The following is a 19673-nucleotide window of genomic DNA, read 5'->3' as shown; positions in this document are numbered from 1 at the left end:
TGTTGGCAAAATGACTTGTGGTCCAGCGGGTGGCGGTGAAATGCCTCCCTATCTATATGTCTTGACCTATTCCTTTGACATTGTTCACTTGATTGGAGATGATTCCGGTGTTCTTCGTGTCCTCTTCATGAGCACTTCTGCACGTCTTCCTTCCTGTCTTGCCATGTGGGTTCCACGGAGGTGTGTGTTTTTGTTAGATATCACTGGGCACATTCCTAACGTGGAGGTCGTTTGCATAGCTCATGTCATGTGGATATATAAAGTATTGTATTGTAAGGTATGTTAGTCTACGGACGGTCTGACATTGCTCGTCCATATATTGATGTATTCCAATTCCATTTGGGTGTATTGTGTGGAATGTTGGAACATGGTTATATCTTACTTGTTAGACTTGACTGTGCTGTTGGAGCTGGTAACACAAGCATTTCCCGACATCTGCTGAACAGGGTTATGTATATCTCTCTAGTCACCCCCAAAAGCAAATCTTTCTTTGGCCGTCTCTCCTTCCAGTTGTCTGCTGCCAATGACTGGAAGGAACTACAAAAATCTCTGAAACTGGAAACACTTATCTCCCTCACTAGCTTTAAGCAGCAACTGTCAGAGCAGCTCACAGATTACTGCACCTGTACATAGGCCACCTATAATTTAGGCCAAACAACTACCTCTTTCCCTACTGTATTTAAATAATTAATTTATTTTGCTCCCTTGCACCCCATTATTTGTATTTGTACTTTGCACATTTCTTCCATTGCAAATGTACCATTCCAGTGTTTTACTTGCTATATTGTATTTACTTTGCCACCATGGCCTTTTTTTTGCCTTTACCTCCCCTATCTCACCTCATTTGCTCACATCGTATATAGACTTGTTTATACTGTATTATTGACTGTATGTTTGTTTTACTCCATGTGTAAGTCTGTGTCGTCGTATGTGTCGAACTGCTTTGCTTTATCTTTGCCAGGTCGCAATTGTAAATGAGAACTTGTTCTCAACTTGCCTACCTGGTTAAATAAAGGTGAAATTAAAAATGAATAAAAAATGTGCCTATTTGATTAGGACTTTTCCTCTAAGTGTCGCACTTCCATTTCCACTTTATGTCCCCGTTAGGGAGCTGTCATTTATGCTGCAGGCTCATTACCTCCAATGTCATTGTGGTCCAAGTTCAAATCCTAGGCTATAGGGTGTGGTAACAGGCCCTCTGTTATTTGTTGTTGTACTCTGCATGTGAAGTATCTGCCCTGTAGCCTGTAGAGGAACACAAACAGTTGAAGGGAACAAGTGACAGAGTCTAACCTGCTGTTGAACACAAACTCCAAGTCCTATGATGTTGCTCTGTGAAGAAGGTTAGCTTTTCAGCATTCAATTCCTGGCAGCCTTCTTCTCCCTGGTTGATTTGTGAATGCGAGTGATTAGAGAATGTTTGGCTTGGGTATCCAAGGTGTTTGACATTGTTGAGGACCAGTGTTCCGAGGGGCCGACTGTGACATCATAAAGCGGAATGTAGTTAGCGTGCTGTTTGAGGGATTCCAATTCAGTCGGTTGCACCCTTCCAGGCAGTGCAGTTGCGCTTCAAGTGTGCTCTCTGTGTGATGACTTGTTGTGCCTACACGGAGTACAGCTACGAACGGACGTGACATTTGGGGTAAGCCTAAGCCTTTTCGTAACCTTAACCTATTTCTTCTAACTTGCTATGACCGAGGGCCGGCAGCCACTAAGTACAGGTAAGAGACAATTATGGCAACAATAAGTTGTAAGATGAATGTGAAGAGTGGGACACAGGTTAGTAGTGGATCCCCCAGTTGTCACAGTTGGGCCTTGTGTTCAACATAGCTCAGTATTTGAGTGTGTTTCCCACGCACGTAAGTAGCTTTCATTTCTTCTTCCTCCATAGTTCACCTGAGATGTGAATCAACTGCACCGATTGATCAATCGCCAGTATGTGCCCTTGGGCCTCATTTGGCCCCTTTGAAATGACCTGTTGAGATCATTCGATGCAACATCTGAGGCTATCTGGCCTATAAAGGATCCACCTCATACCACTATTTGCATAATATAAGGCTGTGTTATTGGTTTTAGAAAAAGTACCATACAATATTTGCAGATCCCTATCACCTCTGTACGCATAGGGAAACGATCCCTTTATTGTGTGTGTGTGTGTGTGTGTGTGTTGGGTGGGTGGGTGGGTGTCTGAGGAATGTTTTACTGCGTTTCAGCTTGCAGAGGTATCGCCACCCTTCCCATGGCCACCTGGATCCTGTCTAGGGAAGAAAAAGAAGAATGATGTTATTAAATGGCCTTCAAGAGCTACATGACTACTGAGGTGACATTACGGACCCCTTAGGATTTGTGGCATTCCTTGCGTATTTGTTTCCCGTACGTTCCACTTCGTTTCTCCTTTGTACTTGTGACACTATCTGAGGTTTTAACGCCTATCTCTATTAGGTGTGACTGGCAACCGCAGCGGGTTGAATCCTACTAGTTCAGTGTTTCCCAACTCCAGGCAGGAGTAGAGTAGCCATTTTTGTTGTAGCCCTGGAGAGGCACAGCTGATTGAAAGAGTTGAATCAGGTGCAACAACAACAAGAACAACACCAATCAATGTGAAGAGTGGGACACAGGTTAGTAGTGGATCCCCCAGTTGTCACAGTCGGGCCTCGTGTTCAACATAGCCCAGTATTTGAGTGTGTTTCCCACGCACGTAAGTAGCTTTCATTTCTTCTTCCTCCATAGTTCCCTAGAACGAACGCCCTCCCCTTTGCAGCAGAGGCCAGGCAAAAGCGCGCGCTTTCTGTGCCACTGGCTTCAATCAGGTCCACCAAACGCAGATAATAAGAGCACCAAGCACAGAAAATTACGTCATTAATTCACTTGAACTCAGCTAGCGAACACACGATGTCTGGAAGAGGTAAAGGCGGCAAGGGACTCGGAAAAGGAGGCGCCAAGCGTCACCGTAAGGTTCTCCGCGATAACATCCAGGGAATCACCAAGCCCGCCATTCGCCGTCTGGCTCGCCGTGGCGGCGTGAAGCGTATCTCCGGCCTGATCTACGAGGAGACCCGCGGTGTCCTGAAGGTGTTCCTCGAGAACGTGATCCGTGACGCCGTCACCTACACCGAGCACGCCAAGAGAAAGACCGTTACGGCCATGGACGTGGTCTACGCTCTGAAACGCCAGGGACGCACCCTGTACGGTTTCGGCGGTTAAACGCACCCTTCTCGGAACGTCAACATCCCGACTTGAACCCAAAGGCTCTTTTAAGAGCCACCCACATCCGCTTCAAAAGGGCCAAATCCATTGTCGTAGGGAACCATGAGCCACTCTTGAGTGGACGGGGAGGGAGTGTTGAATGATAGGACGCTATGTTCAGTGCAGGCTTGGCGTACAGTCGTATTAAACCACGAGCCACTCTGCGTGGACGGGGAGGGAGTGTTAAATGATAGGACGCTATGTTCAGTGCAGGCTTTGCGTACAGTCGTATTAAACCACGAGCCACTCTGAGCGGACAGGACACTAATGTTCAGTGCAGGCTTTTGCGTACAGTCGGATTACGAGACACCCGAAATAAAGGCACCAGGGCTGGGAAATCCCCACCAAGTCTCACGTCTGGCCATTGTAGGACTTTTTTTGAAACACACCATTCCCCACCAGTGACAGAGCATAGGCTATGGGATAAGGGGGACAGGTCTTTGTTAGGGAAGCAAGCCTCTGAGTGGAAGGCTCTTATGCGCGCTCAGCTCCACTGGGCAAATGGCAGGGGCGCCTATGAGAAAGCAGGGGTGTGTCCACGGCCGGCGAATTAGCTTAGCGTCGTCTTCATCATAGAGGGAAAGGGCTCTCCACCCCCTCATTCGTTTGTGAGAAGCAACGAGACATCAGCATCATGCCCGAGCCAGCAAAGTCCGCGCCCAAGAAGGGCTCCAAGAAAGCCGTCACCAAGACCGCAGGGAAAGGCGGCAAGAAGCGCCGAAAGTCTAGGAAGGAGAGCTACGCCATTTACGTGTACAAAGTCCTGAAGCAGGTCCACCCCGATACCGGCATCTCCTCCAAGGCCATGGGAATCATGAACTCGTTCGTGAACGACATCTTCGAGCGTATCGCCGGAGAGTCGTCTCGCCTGGCCCACTACAACAAGCGTTCCACCATCACCTCCAGGGAGATCCAGACCGCAGTGCGGCTGCTGCTCCCCGGGGAGCTGGCCAAGCACGCAGTGTCCGAGGGCACCAAGGCCGTGACCAAGTACACCAGCTCCAAGTAAACAGCGCATTTGGAGTGCTGTAGTAACCCAAAGGCTCTTTTAAGAGCCACCCACCCTGTCAGTGAAAGAAGCAAATCCATGTGTGTGTGGAGGACATGTCAAAGAGGGTTGTGTCCAATTGCGGGGGGGGGGGGGAATTAATGACGCTGACATGAACAGGGTAGGAATGTGTGCATGCCAGTAGAACACAGTGAGTGGGATTCCACTGACTGGACACATGAAGAACGGTGTCAGAGCAAGTGACGTCACCGATTGAAACGAGCCGTTCCACCTGTACAAGAGGGAGGAGGAGAAGAAGAGCCTCTCTGTCTCTCTCTCTCTCGGCCTATATCAGGGCCAACAAGCACATGGGGCGCCAGCCTCCATAGCGCCGGCCGCACAGCCAGACACCAAGACCCACAGACAGACACAAAGACCGGCACGAGTCACGCTGCGGAGTCAAGCGAGGAAGGACTGCGAGAAGGGCACAAGCCCAACTACTTTGGCCCTCACCTCATCTGGATGACACGCTTTTGAAAGAGAGAGAGAGAGAGAGACTACCGAGCAGAAGAAAAAACACACTGTGCACAAAGAGCAGGCTACAAATCCAACTCAAGGAATAATAAAACATCACACACAAGCATGTCGTTGGACAGTGTATTATTTCCTGTGCCTCCTGGACACATGACGAATACAACGTGAAACTAGTCTCAGCCAGGCCTCACAAGTGCATGTGTTTTAAGGTCCCCAAAAGAGCTCTCCTTTAAAACACCAAGGACCACATCAGGGGACGCCGAACCATTTGATTCCCTTGCCAGACATCTCGGCTCACTCCACAATCAATGGTGCTCGCAATCGGATGCACTTTTAGCCCATTTAGGTGACAAATAGCACAGGAAAAGCAGTGCGCACCGCTCCACCCGACAGTCGAACGGTGAGGTTTTGAGCGAGTCGCAGCAAAATGCACGGGGCTTCTGCAGCCCACATGACTTTATTCTGAACGGACACAAGTCTGCTCGCTGGGCCGTTCGCTTTTGGGCCAAAAACACGGCTCCGTCGGTGACTTTTGGCCCGATATTGGCGACCAGAAAACACAAGTGAAAGAGCATTTGGCCAGCCCGGAGAAGCCGAGCTGGGTGGCTTGAGTCTACATGGTTCTCATGTCGCGTTTAAGGCCAGCCCCCTGCACCGTGTGGAGCTTCAATAGCGCAGAGCAGCGTCTACAGCAAAGTACTCCTCCTCACTCCCAGACTACCGTAGTGTTGTAAGTGTGTGTGTGTGTGTTTACCGGACCGAACGACAGACATGGCAGAAGTCGCACCAGCACCCGCCGCCGCCGCGCCGGCCAAGGCACCCAAGAAGAAGGCAGCAGCCAAGCCCAAGAAAGCGGGACCCAGCGTAGGCGAGCTCATCGTCAAGGCGGTGTCCGCCTCCAAGGAGAGGAGCGGCGTGTCACTGGCCGCGCTCAAGAAGTCTCTGGCGGCAGGCGGCTACGACGTGGAGAAGAACAACTCCCGTGTCAAGATCGCCGTCAAGAGCCTCGTCACCAAGGGCACCCTGGTCCAGACCAAGGGCACCGGTGCCTCCGGCTCCTTCAAGCTCAACAAGAAGGCCGTCGAGGCAAAGAAGCCCGCCAAGAAAGCCGCAGCCCCCAAAGCTAAGAAGGTGGCCGCCAAGAAGCCCGCCGCCGCCAAGAAGCCCAAGAAGGTAGCAGCCAAGAAGGCCGTGGCCGCAAAGAAGTCCCCAAGAAGGCCAAGAAGCCCGCTACACCCAAAAAGGCCGCCAAGAGCCCAAAGAAGGTGAAGAAGCCCGCCGCAGCGGCGAAGAAAGCGGCCAAGAGCCCCAAGAAGGCTACCAAGGCAGCGAAGCCCAAAGCCGCCAAGCCCAAGGCAGCCAAGGCCAAGAAGGCAGCCCCCAAGAAGAAGTAAAGCTATTACAAACAGTGTTCTTTCTACTCGACACATGTTGTTACCACAAAAGGCTCTTTTAAGAGCCACCCACCTCTTTCCATAAAAGCGCATGTCATTCCATGTACGTCCTACCTACCTAGCTAAGAAATGAAATGAATGAGTTTTAGGCATCACATTTTCGAGTGGCTAAATGGCTTAACATTTGTCACTCAAGAGTGCAGCACCCTAACCAGTCAACATTGTTGTGTAGTGTTAGAATTCGCATGTCACATTGATCCTGATGATAATAATAAGAATACATACTATAGTGGGTTGGACAGCAGCCATTTGTATTATGAGCCACTCTCGAATTGATTGATACATGTTTCATTGATTTGAGTTCTCACTTTGGCGCTCCCGCCAACGCGAAAAAGTAACAAAAGTCGGAGGGAAACAGAGTAGCCTAGCCCTTGTCACTCTGCTGCCTGCCTGCCTGCCGCCTGCCTGTGGGGGCGGGCTTAGGGCTGACTGTCTGTCCCTCTCTCACTCCAATTGGATAAGGCCACACCGGTCCGGTGGCCAATCGATGCCTCTTGTGGCGAGGTATAAGTAAGGCTCTCGAGGTGGCCAGCGGCTCATTCAGACATTCTGTGACATACTGAAGCTACCAATATGAGCGGAAGAGGCAAACCGGAGGCAAGGCCAGGGCGAAGGCAAAGACACGTTCATCCCGTGCCGGGCTCCAGTTCCCCGTGGGCCGTGTGCACAGGCTGCTGCGCAAAGGCAACTACGCCGAGCGTGTGGGCGCTGGCGCACCAGTCTACCTGGCAGCAGTGCTCGAGTACCTGACCGCTGAGATCCTGGAGTTGGCCGGAAACGCTGCCCGTGACAACAAGAAGACTCGTATCATCCCCCGTCACCTGCAGCTGGCAGTCCGTAACGACGAGGAGCTGAACAAACTGCTTGGCGGCGTGACCATCGCTCAGGGTGGTGTTCTGCCCAACATCCAGGCAGTGCTGCTCCCCAAGAAGACTGAGAAAGCCGTCAAAGCCAAGTAAAATCGCTGGTGCGGCTGCAACTTGACTACTCAACCCCCAAAGGCTCTTTTAAGAGCCAACCACCTAGCTCAGCAAAAGCGCAAAGTGTCCTTTCTGTGCCTGGCCAACTATTGGGCGTGTTTGTTAGATACACACACATATACACGGCACCGTATCATGAGACCTAAATGAAGAATAACAACTACTAGGCTAGAATGAGAGGGCAAAATATTGCGCGTAAAGTGTAACGTTGCTCGCTGCCCTAACAAAAGACCCAAGCGCGCCTCGGCGAGGGAGGGGGTTGCATTTTGGGGCGGCACGGAGAGGCCGAGCCTCCCGTCCAATGGGCGGCGGAGGAGGCCTCCGCAACGGGCCAATCGGGACGGTGCGGAGATGGTGACCAATCAGCAGACGCCGCTGCCGGCTTTATAAACTTCACATAGGCATTTGGAGGCTATACTCCGACTGTGAAAGAAGGAAGCTAGCTAGCGCCATGGCCAGAACCAAGCAAACCGCTCGCAAATCCACCGGTGGCAAAGCACCCAGGAAGCAGCTCGCCACCAAGGCTGCGCGCAAGAGCGCCCGGCCACCGGCGGCGTGAAGAAGCCTCACCGTTACAGGCCCGGCACCGTGGCTCTTAGAGAGATCCGTCGTTACCAGAAGTCCACTGAGCTGCTGATCCGCAAACTGCCTTTCCAGCGCCTGGTGCGAGAAATTGCCCAGGACTTTAAGACCGACCTGCGCTTCCAGAGTTCCGCAGTGATGGCCCTGCAGGAGGCAAGCGAGGCTTACCTGGTCGGCCTGTTCGAGGACACCAACCTGTGCGCCATCCACGCCAAGAGGGTGACCATCATGCCCAAGGACATCCAGCTGGCCCGTCGTATTCGCGGAGAGCGCGCATAAACGATGACCTGATCTCCAAAATCCCCCAAAGGCTCTTTTAAGAGCCACCTCCATATTTCAGTCAAAAAGGCACAATTGTTCCATTAGTACACGCCCCTTTCCCACCGTGTATGTTGTAGACGAACACGTCGCGTTCCCTGCTCTCGAGTCCCTACAGACCGTGGTTCGATTCCAGGCTGTATCACCACCGGCCGTGATTGTAAATCAGAGTTGATTCGTTTCAATAACGCTCTCTTTCTTATATGTAATTAGATGTATGCCTAGAGTAGAAGAGGGGAAAATAGAGTAGCAGTAATGAGTGATAGTAATGATATAGGGCAAAAAGTGGGCAAAATTGTCACTATGTAGCTAAGAACAACTGACTTTGAAAGTCCCATGTTGCAGTGCCGCTGCTGAGAGGGGAAAATTTTCCCGTGGAGCACGGAGGCCATCTAGTGGTTAAACGCGGGTACTGGCACGTCATAGTGGCTCCCTATTGGTATTTGATCTTGAGGCCAGCGTTTCCCAAACTCGGTCCTCGGGTCCCCAAGTGGGGCACGTTGTGTTTTTTCGAATCCAATTGCTCTTGGAATGTAACATGCTAGAGTATGTCTTTTCCTTTGTGAAAATGTCCATTCAATAATTTCTGGGCCATGTGACATTCCTCGATGTGCCAAAAAATCCCTGTTTTGATCCGATCATTACAACGTTAGCTGCGTGCACCCCATAATTCATGCGACTGACTAAGCTATTGAAAGTAAATTGATATATCTCTGTCCAGCGCAAGTGAAAGGTGGTCGAAAAAAAGTGGTACCAAGGTTTTGGTTGAAGGGACAGGAAATGTGGTAGGCCACCAAATTAGTTTGTGTGAGTGCATAGGTAAGTTGTTTCGATATGGTGGAATAAATGGAGAAATGAAAGGAATCAATTTAGTGGGATGAATTCAGTGTGCGATTGAATATTCCAATGACATACCCATTGTTAGTCCTTTCGACTAGATCCGAGATCCCTTCATAGAAAAGGTATCAGGACAGCAGGAATCAATAGATGTAATCATCGAGGGCTTGCAAAAGAGCTGTTACGAAACAGGACACGAGCAGCCGTGATGATAGCCCTATTAGTAGTTGACCAATTACAGAATAGCAATCACCAATGCAGGCAGGTACGTGGTGATTGCTGCATTGGCTTCGTAAATAGGCTTCATAAGGAACTAAATGGCTCAGCACATGACATCTTCACAGTGCATAATATTTGATAGTACTGACTCCCGCCATTGTCGTAGGGAACCATGAGCCACTCTTGAGTGGACGGGGAGGGAGTGTTGAATGATAGGACGCTATGTTCAGTGCAGGCTTGGCGTACAGTCGTATTAAACCACGAGCCACTCTGCGTGGACGGGGAGGGAGTGTTAAATGATAGGACGCTATGTTCAGTGCAGGCTTTGCGTACAGTCGTATTAAACCACGAGCCACTCTGAGCGGACAGGACACTAATGTTCAGTGCAGGCTTTTGCGTACAGTCGGATTACGAGACACCCGAAATAAAGGCACCAGGGCTGGGAAATCCCCACCAAGTCTCATGTCTGGCCATTGTAGGACTTTTTTTGAAACACACATTCCCCACCAGTGACAGAGCATAGGCTATGGGATAAGGGGGACAGGTCTTTGTTAGGGAAGCAAGCCTCTGAGTGGAAGGCTCTTATGCGCGCTCAGCTCCACTGGGCAAATGGCAGGGGCGCCTATGAGAAAGCAGGGGTGTGTCCACGGCCGGCGAATTAGCTTAGCGTCGTCTTCATAAGAGGGAAAGGGCTCTCCACCCCCTCATTCGTTTGTGAGAAGCAACGAGACATCAGCATCATGCCCGAGCCAGCAAAGTCCGCGCCCAAGAAGGGCTCCAAGAAAGCCGTCACCAAGACCGCAGGGAAAGGCGGCAAGAAGCGCCGAAAGTCTAGGAAGGAGAGCTACGCCATTTACGTGTACAAAGTCCTGAAGCAGGTCCACCCCGATACCGGCATCTCCTCCAAGGCCATGGGAATCATGAACTCGTTCGTGAACGACATCTTCGAGCGTATCGCCGGAGAGTCGTCTCGCCTGGCCCACTACAACAAGCGTTCCACCATCACCTCCAGGGAGATCCAGACCGCAGTGCGGCTGCTGCTCCCCGGGGAGCTGGCCAAGCACGCAGTGTCCGAGGGCACCAAGGCCGTGACCAAGTACACCAGCTCCAAGTAAACAGCGCATTTGGAGTGCTGTAGTAACCCAAAGGCTCTTTTAAGAGCCACCCACCCTGTCAGTGAAAGAAGCAAATCCATGTGTGTGTGGAGGACATGTCAAAGAGGGTTGTGTCCAATTGCGGGGGGGGAGGGGGAATTAATGACGCTGACATGAACAGGGTAGGAATGTGTGCATGCCAGTAGAACACAGTGAGTGGGATTCCACTGACTGGACACATGGAGAACGGTGTAAAAGCAAGTGACGTCACCGATTGAAACGAGCCGTTCCACCTGTACAAGAGGGAGGAGGAGAAGAAGAGCCTCTCTGTCTCTCTCTCTCTCTCTCTCGGCCTATATCAGGGCCAACAAGCACATGGGGCGCCAGCCTCCATAGCGCCGGCCGCACAGCCAGACACCAAGACCCACAGACAGACACAAAGACCGGCACGAGTCACGCTGCGGAGTCAAGCGAGGAAGGACTGCGAGAAGGGCACAAGCCCAACTACTTTGGCCCTCACCTCATCTGGATGACACGCTTTTGAAAGAGAGAGAGAGAGAGAGAGACTACCGAGCAGAAGAAAAAACACACTGTGCACAAAGAGCAGGCTACAAATCCAACTCAAGGAATAATAAAACATCACACACAAGCATGTCGTTGGACAGTGTATTATTTCCTGTGCCTCCTGGACACATGACGAATACAACGTGAAACTAGTCTCAGCCAGGCCTCACAAGTGCATGTGTTTTAAGGTCCCCAAAAGAGCTCTCCTTTAAAACACCAAGGACCACATCAGGGGACGCCGAACCATTTGATTCCCTTGCCAGACATCTCGGCTCACTCCACAATCAATGGTGCTCGCAATCGGATGCACTTTTAGCCCATTTAGGTGACAAATAGCACAGGAAGCAGTGCGCACCGCTCCACCCGACAGTCGAACGGTGAGGTTTTGAGCGAGTCGCAGCAAAATGCACGGGGCTTCTGCAGCCCACATGACTTTATTCTGAACGGACACAAGTCTGCTCGCTGGGCCGTTCGCTTTTGGGCCAAAAACACGGCTCCGTCGGTGACTTTTGGCCCGATATTGGCGACCAGAAAACACAAGTGAAAGAGCATTTGGCCAGCCCGGAGAAGCCGAGCTGGGTGGCTTGAGTCTACATGGTTCTCATGTCGCGTTTAAGGCCAGCCCCCTGCACCGTGTGGAGCTTCAATAGCGCAGAGCAGCGTCTACAGCAAAGTACTCCTCCTCACTCCCAGACTACCGTAGTGTTGTAAGTGTGTGTGTGTGTGTTTACCGGACCGAACGACAGACATGGCAGAAGTCGCACCAGCACCCGCCGCCGCCGCGCCGGCCAAGGCACCCAAGAAGAAGGCAGCAGCCAAGCCCAAGAAAGCGGGACCCAGCGTAGGCGAGCTCATCTCATCGTCAAGGCGGTGTCCGCCTCCAAGGAGAGGAGCGGCGTGTCCTGGCCGCGCTCAAGAAGTCTCTGGCGGCAGGCGGCTACGACGTGGAGAAGAACAACTCCCGTGTCAAGATCGCCGTCAAGAGCCTCGTCACCAAGGGCACCCTGGTCCAGACCAAGGGCACCGGTGCCTCCGGCTCCTTCAAGCTCAACAAGAAGGCCGTCGAGGCAAAGAAGCCCGCCAAGAAAGCCGCAGCCCCCAAAGCTAAGAAGGTGGCCGCCAAGAAGCCCGCCGCCGCCAAGAAGCCCAAGAAGGTAGCAGCCAAGAAGGCCGTGGCCGCAAAGAAGTCCCCCAAGAAGGCCAAGAAGCCCGCTACACCCAAAAAGGCCGCCAAGAGCCCAAAGAAGGTGAAGAAGCCCGCCGCAGCGGCGAAAAGAAAGCGCCAAGAGCCCCAAGAAGGCTACCAAGGCAGCGAAGCCCAAAGCCGCCAAGCCCAAGGCAGCCAAGGCCAAGAAGGCAGCCCCCAAGAAGAAGTAAAGCTATTACAAACAGTGTTCTTTCTACTCGACACATGTTGTTACCACAAAAGGCTCTTTTAAGAGCCACCCACCTCTTTCCATAAAAGCGCATGTCATTCCATGTACGTCCTACCTACCTAGCTAAGAAATGAAATGAATGAGTTTTAGGCATCACATTTTCGAGTGGCTAAATGGCTTAACATTTGTCACTCAAGAGTGCAGCACCCTAACCAGTCAACATTGTTGTGTAGTGTTAGAATTCGCATGTCACATTGATCCTGATGATAATAATAAGAATACATACTATAGTGGGTTGGACAGCAGCCATTTGTATTATGAGCCACTCTCGAATTGATTGATACATGTTTCATTGATTTGAGTTCTCACTTTGGCGCTCCCGCCAACGCGAAAAAGTAACAAAAGTCGGAGGGAAACAGAGTAGCCTAGCCCTTGTCACTCTGCTGCCTGCCTGCCTGCCTGCCTGCCTGCCGGGTGGGGGCGGGCTTAGGGCTGACTGTCTGTCCCTCTCTCACTCCAATTGGATAAGGCCACACCGGTCCGGTGGCCAATCGATGCCTCTTGTGGCGAGGTATAAGTAAGGCTCTCGAGGTGGCCAGCGGCTCATTCAGACATTCTGTGACATACTGAAGCTACCAATATGAGCGGAAGAGGCAAAACCGGAGGCAAGGCCAGGGCGAAGGCAAAGACACGTTCATCCCGTGCCGGGCTCCAGTTCCCCGTGGGCCGTGTGCACAGGCTGCTGCGCAAAGGCAACTACGCCGAGCGTGTGGGCGCTGGCGCACCAGTCTACCTGGCAGCAGTGCTCGAGTACCTGACCGCTGAGATCCTGGAGTTGGCCGGAAACGCTGCCCGTGACAACAAGAAGACTCGTATCATCCCCCGTCACCTGCAGCTGGCAGTCCGTAACGACGAGGAGCTGAACAAACTGCTTGGCGGCGTGACCATCGCTCAGGGTGGTGTTCTGCCCAACATCCAGGCAGTGCTGCTCCCCAAGAAGACTGAGAAAGCCGTCAAAGCCAAGTAAAATCGCTGGTGCGGCTGCAACTTGACTACTCAACCCCCAAAGGCTCTTTTAAGAGCCAACCACCTAGCTCAGCAAAAGCGCAAAGTGTCCTTTCTGTGCCTGGCCAACTATTGGGCGTGTTTGTTAGATACACACACATATACACGGCACCGTATCATGAGACCTAAATGAAGAATAACAACTACTAGGCTAGAATGAGAGGGCAAAATATTGCGCGTAAAGTGTAACGTTGCTCGCTGCCCTAACAAAAGACCCAAGCGCGCCTCGGCGAGGGAGGGGGTTGCATTTTGGGGCGGCACGGAGAGGCCGAGCCTCCCGTCCAATGGGCGGCGGAGGAGGCCTCCGCAACGGGCCAATCGGGACGGTGCGGAGATGGTGACCAATCAGCAGACGCCGCTGCCGGCTTTATAAACTTCACATAGGCATTTGGAGGCTATACTCCGACTGTGAAAGAAGGAAGCTAGCTAGCGCCATGGCCAGAACCAAGCAAACCGCTCGCAAATCCACCGGTGGCAAAGCACCCAGGAAGCAGCTCGCCACCAAGGCTGCGCGCAAGAGCGCCCCGGCCACCGGCGGCGTGAAGAAGCCTCACCGTTACAGGCCCGGCACCGTGGCTCTTAGAGAGATCCGTCGTTACCAGAAGTCCACTGAGCTGCTGATCCGCAAACTGCCTTTCCAGCGCCTGGTGCGAGAAATTGCCCAGGACTTTAAGACCGACCTGCGCTTCCAGAGTTCCGCAGTGATGGCCCTGCAGGAGGCAAGCGAGGCTTACCTGGTCGGCCTGTTCGAGGACACCAACCTGTGCGCCATCCACGCCAAGAGGGTGACCATCATGCCCAAGGACATCCAGCTGGCCCGTCGTATTCGCGGAGAGCGCGCATAAACGATGACCTGATCTCCAAAATCCCCCAAAGGCTCTTTTAAGAGCCACCTCCATATTTCAGTCAAAAAGGCACAATTGTTCCATTAGTACACGCCCCTTTCCCACCGTGTATGTTGTAGACGAACACGTCGCGTTCCCTGCTCTCGAGTCCCTACAGACCGTGGTTCGATTCCAGGCTGTATCACCACCGGCCGTGATTGTAAATCAGAGTTGATTCGTTTCAATAACGCTCTCTTTCTTATATGTAATTAGATGTATGCCTAGAGTAGAAGAGGGGAAAAATAGAGTAGCAGTAATGAGTGATAGTAATGATATAGGGCAAAAAGTGGGCAAAATTGTCACTATGTAGCTAAGAACAACTGACTTTGAAAGTCCCATGTTGCAGTGCCGCTGCTGAGAGGGGAAAATTTTCCCGTGGAGCACGGAGGCCATCTAGTGGTTAAACGCGGGTACTGGCACGTCATAGTGGCTCCCTATTGGTATTTGATCTTGAGGCCAGCGTTTCCCAAACTCGGTCCTCGGGTCCCCAAGTGGGGCACGTTGTGTTTTTTCGAATCCAATTGCTCTTGGAATGTAACATGCTAGAGTATGTCTTTTCCTTTGTGAAAATGTCCATTCAATAATTTCTGGGCCATGTGACATTCCTCGATGTGCCAAAAAATCCCTGTTTTGATCCGATCATTACAACGTTAGCTGCGTGCACCCCATAATTCATGCGACTGACTAAGCTATTGAAAGTAAATTGATATATCTCTGTCCAGCGCAAGTGAAAGGTGGTCGAAAAAAGTGGTACCAAGGTTTTGGTTGAAGGGACAGGAAATGTGGTAGGCCACCAAATTAGTTTGTGTGAGTGCATAGGTAAGTTGTTTCGATATGGTGGAATAAATGGAGAAATGAAAGGAATCAATTTAGTGGGATGAATTCAGTGTGCGATTGAATATTCCAATGACATACCCATTGTTAGTCCTTTCGACTAGATCCGAGATCCCTTCATAGAAAAGGTATCAGGACAGCAGGAATCGATAGATGTAATCATCAAGGGCTTGCAAAAGAGCTGTTACGAAACAGGACACGAGCAGCCGTGATGATAGCCCTATTAGTAGTTGACCAATTACAGAATAGCAATCACCAATGCAGGCAGGTACGTGGTGATTGCTGCATTGGCTTCGTAAATAGGCTTCATAAGGAACTAAATGGCTCAGCACATGACATCTTCACAGTGCAGAATATTTGATAGTACTGACTCCCGTTGAGTAGAGTCGTGTGTCTTTGGCGTGATTTGAAGTCGACTTCTGATGTGGGATTTAGTTGATTTTGACCAGAATATTTGCTGATGAATCGAAACCCCTTGACCAAATGATAAGACAAAGTAAAGGCCCTAAATGCAGCAATGACACGGCTAAAGTGTGTCATTGCAGGACCAAAGAGCAGGAATTGTCTGCTGTTGCATCTTCACTCATGAGACAGGTAATAGCGGAGCTCCGTGGTGCTGAAAAGGACAGCGCCCCTGGCCATTTGCCAAAGCCTATTTCCCGTTGGAGGGATTCTTGACATGCTATAGGCACAGTTCACACCCCTCACCAACCGATTCTCGGGGTGCATTGGTGTAAAATGTGATCGTCGAGATACAGTTGTATAGGCTACACCAGTAGGGGAGCTTACAGATAAAGAGTGCATTAGGCTAGAGAGAAAAGTAGCATTCCGTTGTTCATAAAGTAGGTGAATGTAACTTACCCTCTTTTGATACTTGAGAAACATACATTCACATGATGTCCAAATCTGCAAGAGACAAACCAGCAGAAAATCAGCAGGTGAACAAAAGGGTTAAATGAATATGATTTAAGAGCAGTGAAATGAAGTAATAGTGACATAGATTGTAAGAAATGAAATCTACCATGTGAACATTACATTGTGGCTTTAGAAGAGCATGTATTTGTAGATGAATGACAGATTAGGTTTTGTGACAAAGTAACTGTATAATTTGAGATACTCTCCATGAGCATGTGTTTGCCTATTTGATGATCTGTTGTAAATATTGTTTGATTTTGACCACATACTTGTTGTGACAATTGCATCAGGTTGAGGGAGAAATGCTCTGTGTGGCCATTGTGAGTGGCACTTCTGATCCAGCAGGTGGTGTTAAGATCCCTCCCTATGTGGCTTGAATGATGAGCCAGTGTTGGCAAAATGACTTGTGGTCCAGCGGGTGGCGGTGAAATGCCTCCCTATCTATAATATGTCTTGACCTATTCCTTTGACATTGTTCACTTGATTGGAGATGATTCCGGTGTTCTTCGTGTCCTCTTCATGAGCACTTCTGCACGTCTTCCTTCCTGTCTTGCCATGTGGGTTCCACGGAGGTGTGTGTTTTTGTTAGATATCACTGGGCACATTCCTAACGTGGAGGTCGTTTGCATAGCTCATGTCATGTGGATATATAAAGTATTGTATTGTAAGGTATGTTAGTCTACGGACGGTCTGACATTGATCGTCAATATATTGATGTATTCCAATTCCATTTGGGTGTATTGTGTGGAATGTTGGAACATGGTTATATCTTACTTGTTAGACTTGACTGTGCTGTTGGAGCTGGTAACACAAGCATTTCCCGACATCTGCTAAACAGGGTTATGTATATCTCTCTAGTCACCCCCAAAAGCAAATCTTTCTTTGGCCGTCTCTCCTTCCAGTTGTCTGCTGCCAATGACTGGAAGGAACTACAAAAATCTCTGAAACTGGAAACACTTATCTCCCTCACTAGCTTTAAGCAGCAACTGTCAGAGCAGCTCACAGATTACTGCACCTGTACATAGGCCACCTATAATTTAGGCCAAACAACTACCTCTTTCCCTACTGTATTTAAATAATTAATTTATTTTGCTCCCTTGCACCCCATTATTTGTATTTGTACTTTGCACATTTCTTCCATTGCAAATGTACCATTCCAGTGTTTTACTTGCTATATTGTATTTACTTTGCCACCATGGCCTTTTTTTTGCCTTTACCTCCCCTATCTCACCTCATTTGCTCACATCGTATATAGACTTGTTTATACTGTATTATTGACTGTATGTTTGTTTTACTCCATGTGTAAGTCTGTGTCGTCGTATGTGTCGAACTGCTTTGCTTTATCTTTGCCAGGTCGCAATTGTAAATGAGAACTTGTTCTCAACTTGCCTACCTGGTTAAATAAAGGTGAAATTAAAAATGAATAAAAAATGTGCCTATTTGATTAGGACTTTTCCTCTAAGTGTCGCACTTCCATTTCCACTTTATGTCCCCGTTAGGGAGCTGTCATTTATGCTGCAGGCTCATTACCTCCAATGTCATTGTGGTCCAAGTTCAAATCCTAGGCTATAGGGTGTGGTAACAGGCCCTCTGTTATTTGTTGTTGTACTCTGCATGTGAAGTATCTGCCCTGTAGCCTGTAGAGGAACACAAACAGTTGAAGGGAACAAGTGACAGAGTCTAACCTGCTGTTGAACACAAACTCCAAGTCCTATGATGTTGCTCTGTGAAGAAGGTTAGCTTTTCAGCATTCAATTCCTGGCAGCCTTCTTCTCCCTGGTTGATTTGTGAATGCGAGTGATTAGAGAATGTTTGGCTTGGGTATCCAAGGTGTTTGACATTGTTGAGGACCAGTGTTCCGAGGGGCCGACTGTGACATCATAAAGCGGAATGTAGTTAGCGTGCTGTTTGAGGGATTCCAATTCAGTCGGTTGCACCCTTCCAGGCAGTGCAGTTGCGCTTCAAGTGTGCTCTCTGTGTGATGACTTGTTGTGCCTACACGGAGTACAGCTACGAACGGACGTGACATTTGGGGTAAGCCTAAGCCTTTTCGTAACCTTAACCTATTTCTTCTAACTTGCTATGACCGAGGGCCGGCAGCCACTAAGTACAGGTAAGAGACAATTATGGCAACAATAAGTTGTAAGATGAATGTGAAGAGTGGGACACAGGTTAGTAGTGGATCCCCCAGTTGTCACAGTTGGGCCTTGTGTTCAACATAGCTCAGTATTTGAGTGTGTTTCCCACGCACGTAAGTAGCTTTCATTTCTTCTTCCTCCATAGTTCACCTGAGATGTGAATCAACTGCACCGATTGATCAATCGCCAGTATGTGCCCTTGGGCCTCATTTGGCCCCTTTGAAATGACCTGTTGAGATCATTCGATGCAACATCTGAGGCTATCTGGCCTATAAAGGATCCACCTCATACCACTATTTGCATAATATAAGGCTGTGTTATTGGTTTTAGAAAAAAGTACCATACAATATTTGCAGATCCCTATCACCTCTGTACGCATAGGGAAACGATCCCTTTATTGTGTGTGTGTGTGTGTGTGTGTGTTGGGTGGGTGGGTGGGTGTCTGAGGAATGTTTTACTGCGTTTCAGCTTGCAGAGGTATCGCCACCCTTCCCATGGCCACCTGGATCCTGTCTAGGGAAGAAAAAGAAGAATGATGTTATTAAATGGCCTTCAAGAGCTACATGACTACTGAGGTGACATTACGGACCCCTTAGGATTTGTGGCATTCCTTGCGTATTTGTTTCCCGTACGTTCCACTTCGTTTCTCCTTTGTACTTGTGACACTATCTGAGGTTTTAACGCCTATCTCTATTAGGTGTGACTGGCAACCGCAGCGGGTTGAATCCTACTAGTTCAGTGTTTCCCAACTCCAGGCAGGAGTAGAGTAGCCATTTTTGTTGTAGCCCTGGAGAGGCACAGCTGATTGAAAGAGTTGAATCAGGTGCAACAACAACAAGAACAACACCAATCAATGTGAAGAGTGGGACACAGGTTAGTAGTGGATCCCCCAGTTGTCACAGTCGGGCCTCGTGTTCAACATAGCCCAGTATTTGAGTGTGTTTCCCACGCACGTAAGTAGCTTTCATTTCTTCTTCCTCCATAGTTCCCTAGAACGAACGCCCTCCCCTTTGCAGCAGAGGCCAGGCAAAAGCGCGCGCTTTCTGTGCCACTGGCTTCAATCAGGTCCACCAAACGCAGATAATAAGAGCACCAAGCACAGAAAATTACGTCATTAATTCACTTGAACTCAGCTAGCGAACACACGATGTCTGGAAGAGGTAAAGGCGGCAAGGGACTCGGAAAAGGAGGCGCCAAGCGTCACCGTAAGGTTCTCCGCGATAACATCCAGGGAATCACCAAGCCCGCCATTCGCCGTCTGGCTCGCCGTGGCGGCGTGAAGCGTATCTCCGGCCTGATCTACGAGGAGACCCGCGGTGTCCTGAAGGTGTTCCTCGAGAACGTGATCCGTGACGCCGTCACCTACACCGAGCACGCCAAGAGAAAGACCGTTACGGCCATGGACGTGGTCTACGCTCTGAAACGCCAGGGACGCACCCTGTACGGTTTCGGCGGTTAAACGCACCCTTCTCGGAACGTCAACATCCCGACTTGAACCCAAAGGCTCTTTTAAGAGCCACCCACATCCGCTTCAAAAGGGCCAAATCCATTGTCGTAGGGAACCATGAGCCACTCTTGAGTGGACGGGGAGGGAGTGTTGAATGATAGGACGCTATGTTCAGTGCAGGCTTGGCGTACAGTCGTC

General features: G+C 50.1%; 3 protein-coding genes and 4 pseudogenes across 3 annotated transcripts; all 7 read left to right on the top strand.

Moving 5' to 3' along the window:
• Nucleotides 1-2420: 2420 nt before the first annotated feature.
• On the top strand, nt 2421-19663 carry LOC135533239 (uncharacterized). Its single transcript, XM_064960648.1, has 4 exons — nt 2421-3199; nt 5409-5490; nt 13607-14022; nt 19162-19663. Exons 1-4 carry the CDS (start codon nt 2893-2895, stop codon nt 19485-19487), a joined length of 1131 nt encoding a protein of 376 aa, XP_064816720.1. The 5' UTR covers nt 2421-2892; the 3' UTR covers nt 19488-19663.
• On the top strand, nt 3833-4775 carry LOC135533225 (histone H2B). Its single transcript, XM_064960640.1, has one exon. It carries the CDS (start codon nt 3881-3883, stop codon nt 4253-4255), a length of 375 nt encoding a protein of 124 aa, XP_064816712.1. The 5' UTR covers nt 3833-3880; the 3' UTR covers nt 4256-4775.
• Nucleotides 5287-6596, top strand: LOC135533222 (histone H1-like; annotated as a pseudogene).
• LOC135533228 (histone H2AX-like) lies at nt 6638-13696 on the top strand (annotated as a pseudogene).
• On the top strand, nt 7184-9302 carry LOC135533223 (histone H3-like; annotated as a pseudogene).
• LOC135533227 (histone H2B) lies at nt 9668-10823 on the top strand. The gene has a single exon (XM_064960641.1). It carries the CDS (start codon nt 9899-9901, stop codon nt 10271-10273), a length of 375 nt encoding a protein of 124 aa, XP_064816713.1. The 5' UTR covers nt 9668-9898; the 3' UTR covers nt 10274-10823.
• Nucleotides 11172-12837, top strand: LOC135533220 (histone H1-like; annotated as a pseudogene).
• Nucleotides 19664-19673: the final 10 nt, after the last annotated feature.

Source organism: Oncorhynchus masou, unplaced genomic scaffold (assembly GCF_036934945.1).
Source record: "Oncorhynchus masou masou isolate Uvic2021 unplaced genomic scaffold, UVic_Omas_1.1 unplaced_scaffold_2284, whole genome shotgun sequence".
Classification (NCBI taxonomy): domain Eukaryota; kingdom Metazoa; phylum Chordata; class Actinopteri; order Salmoniformes; family Salmonidae; genus Oncorhynchus; species Oncorhynchus masou.
The sequence above is the reverse complement of the archived record's forward strand: the minus strand, read 5'-3'. Positions and strand labels throughout refer to the sequence as shown.

Excerpts from the sequence above, each read along its gene's own strand:
- LOC135533225 (XM_064960640.1), top strand. The coding sequence starts at position 3,881 with ATGCCCGAGCCAGCAAAGTCCGCGCCCAAGAAGGGCTCCAAGAAAGCC.
- LOC135533227 (XM_064960641.1), top strand. The coding sequence starts at position 9,899 with ATGCCCGAGCCAGCAAAGTCCGCGCCCAAGAAGGGCTCCAAGAAAGCC.
- LOC135533239 (XM_064960648.1), top strand. The coding sequence starts at position 2,893 with ATGTCTGGAAGAGGTAAAGGCGGCAAGGGACTCGGAAAAGGAGGCGCC. Across the intron at positions 3,200-5,408 it reads CACCCTGTACGGTTTCGGCG|GCCAGCCCCCTGCACCGTGT; the intron begins GTTAAACGCACC and ends GTCGCGTTTAAG. Across the intron at positions 5,491-13,606 it reads CTCCTCACTCCCAGACTACC|CAGACGCCGCTGCCGGCTTT; the intron begins GTAGTGTTGTAA and ends GTGACCAATCAG.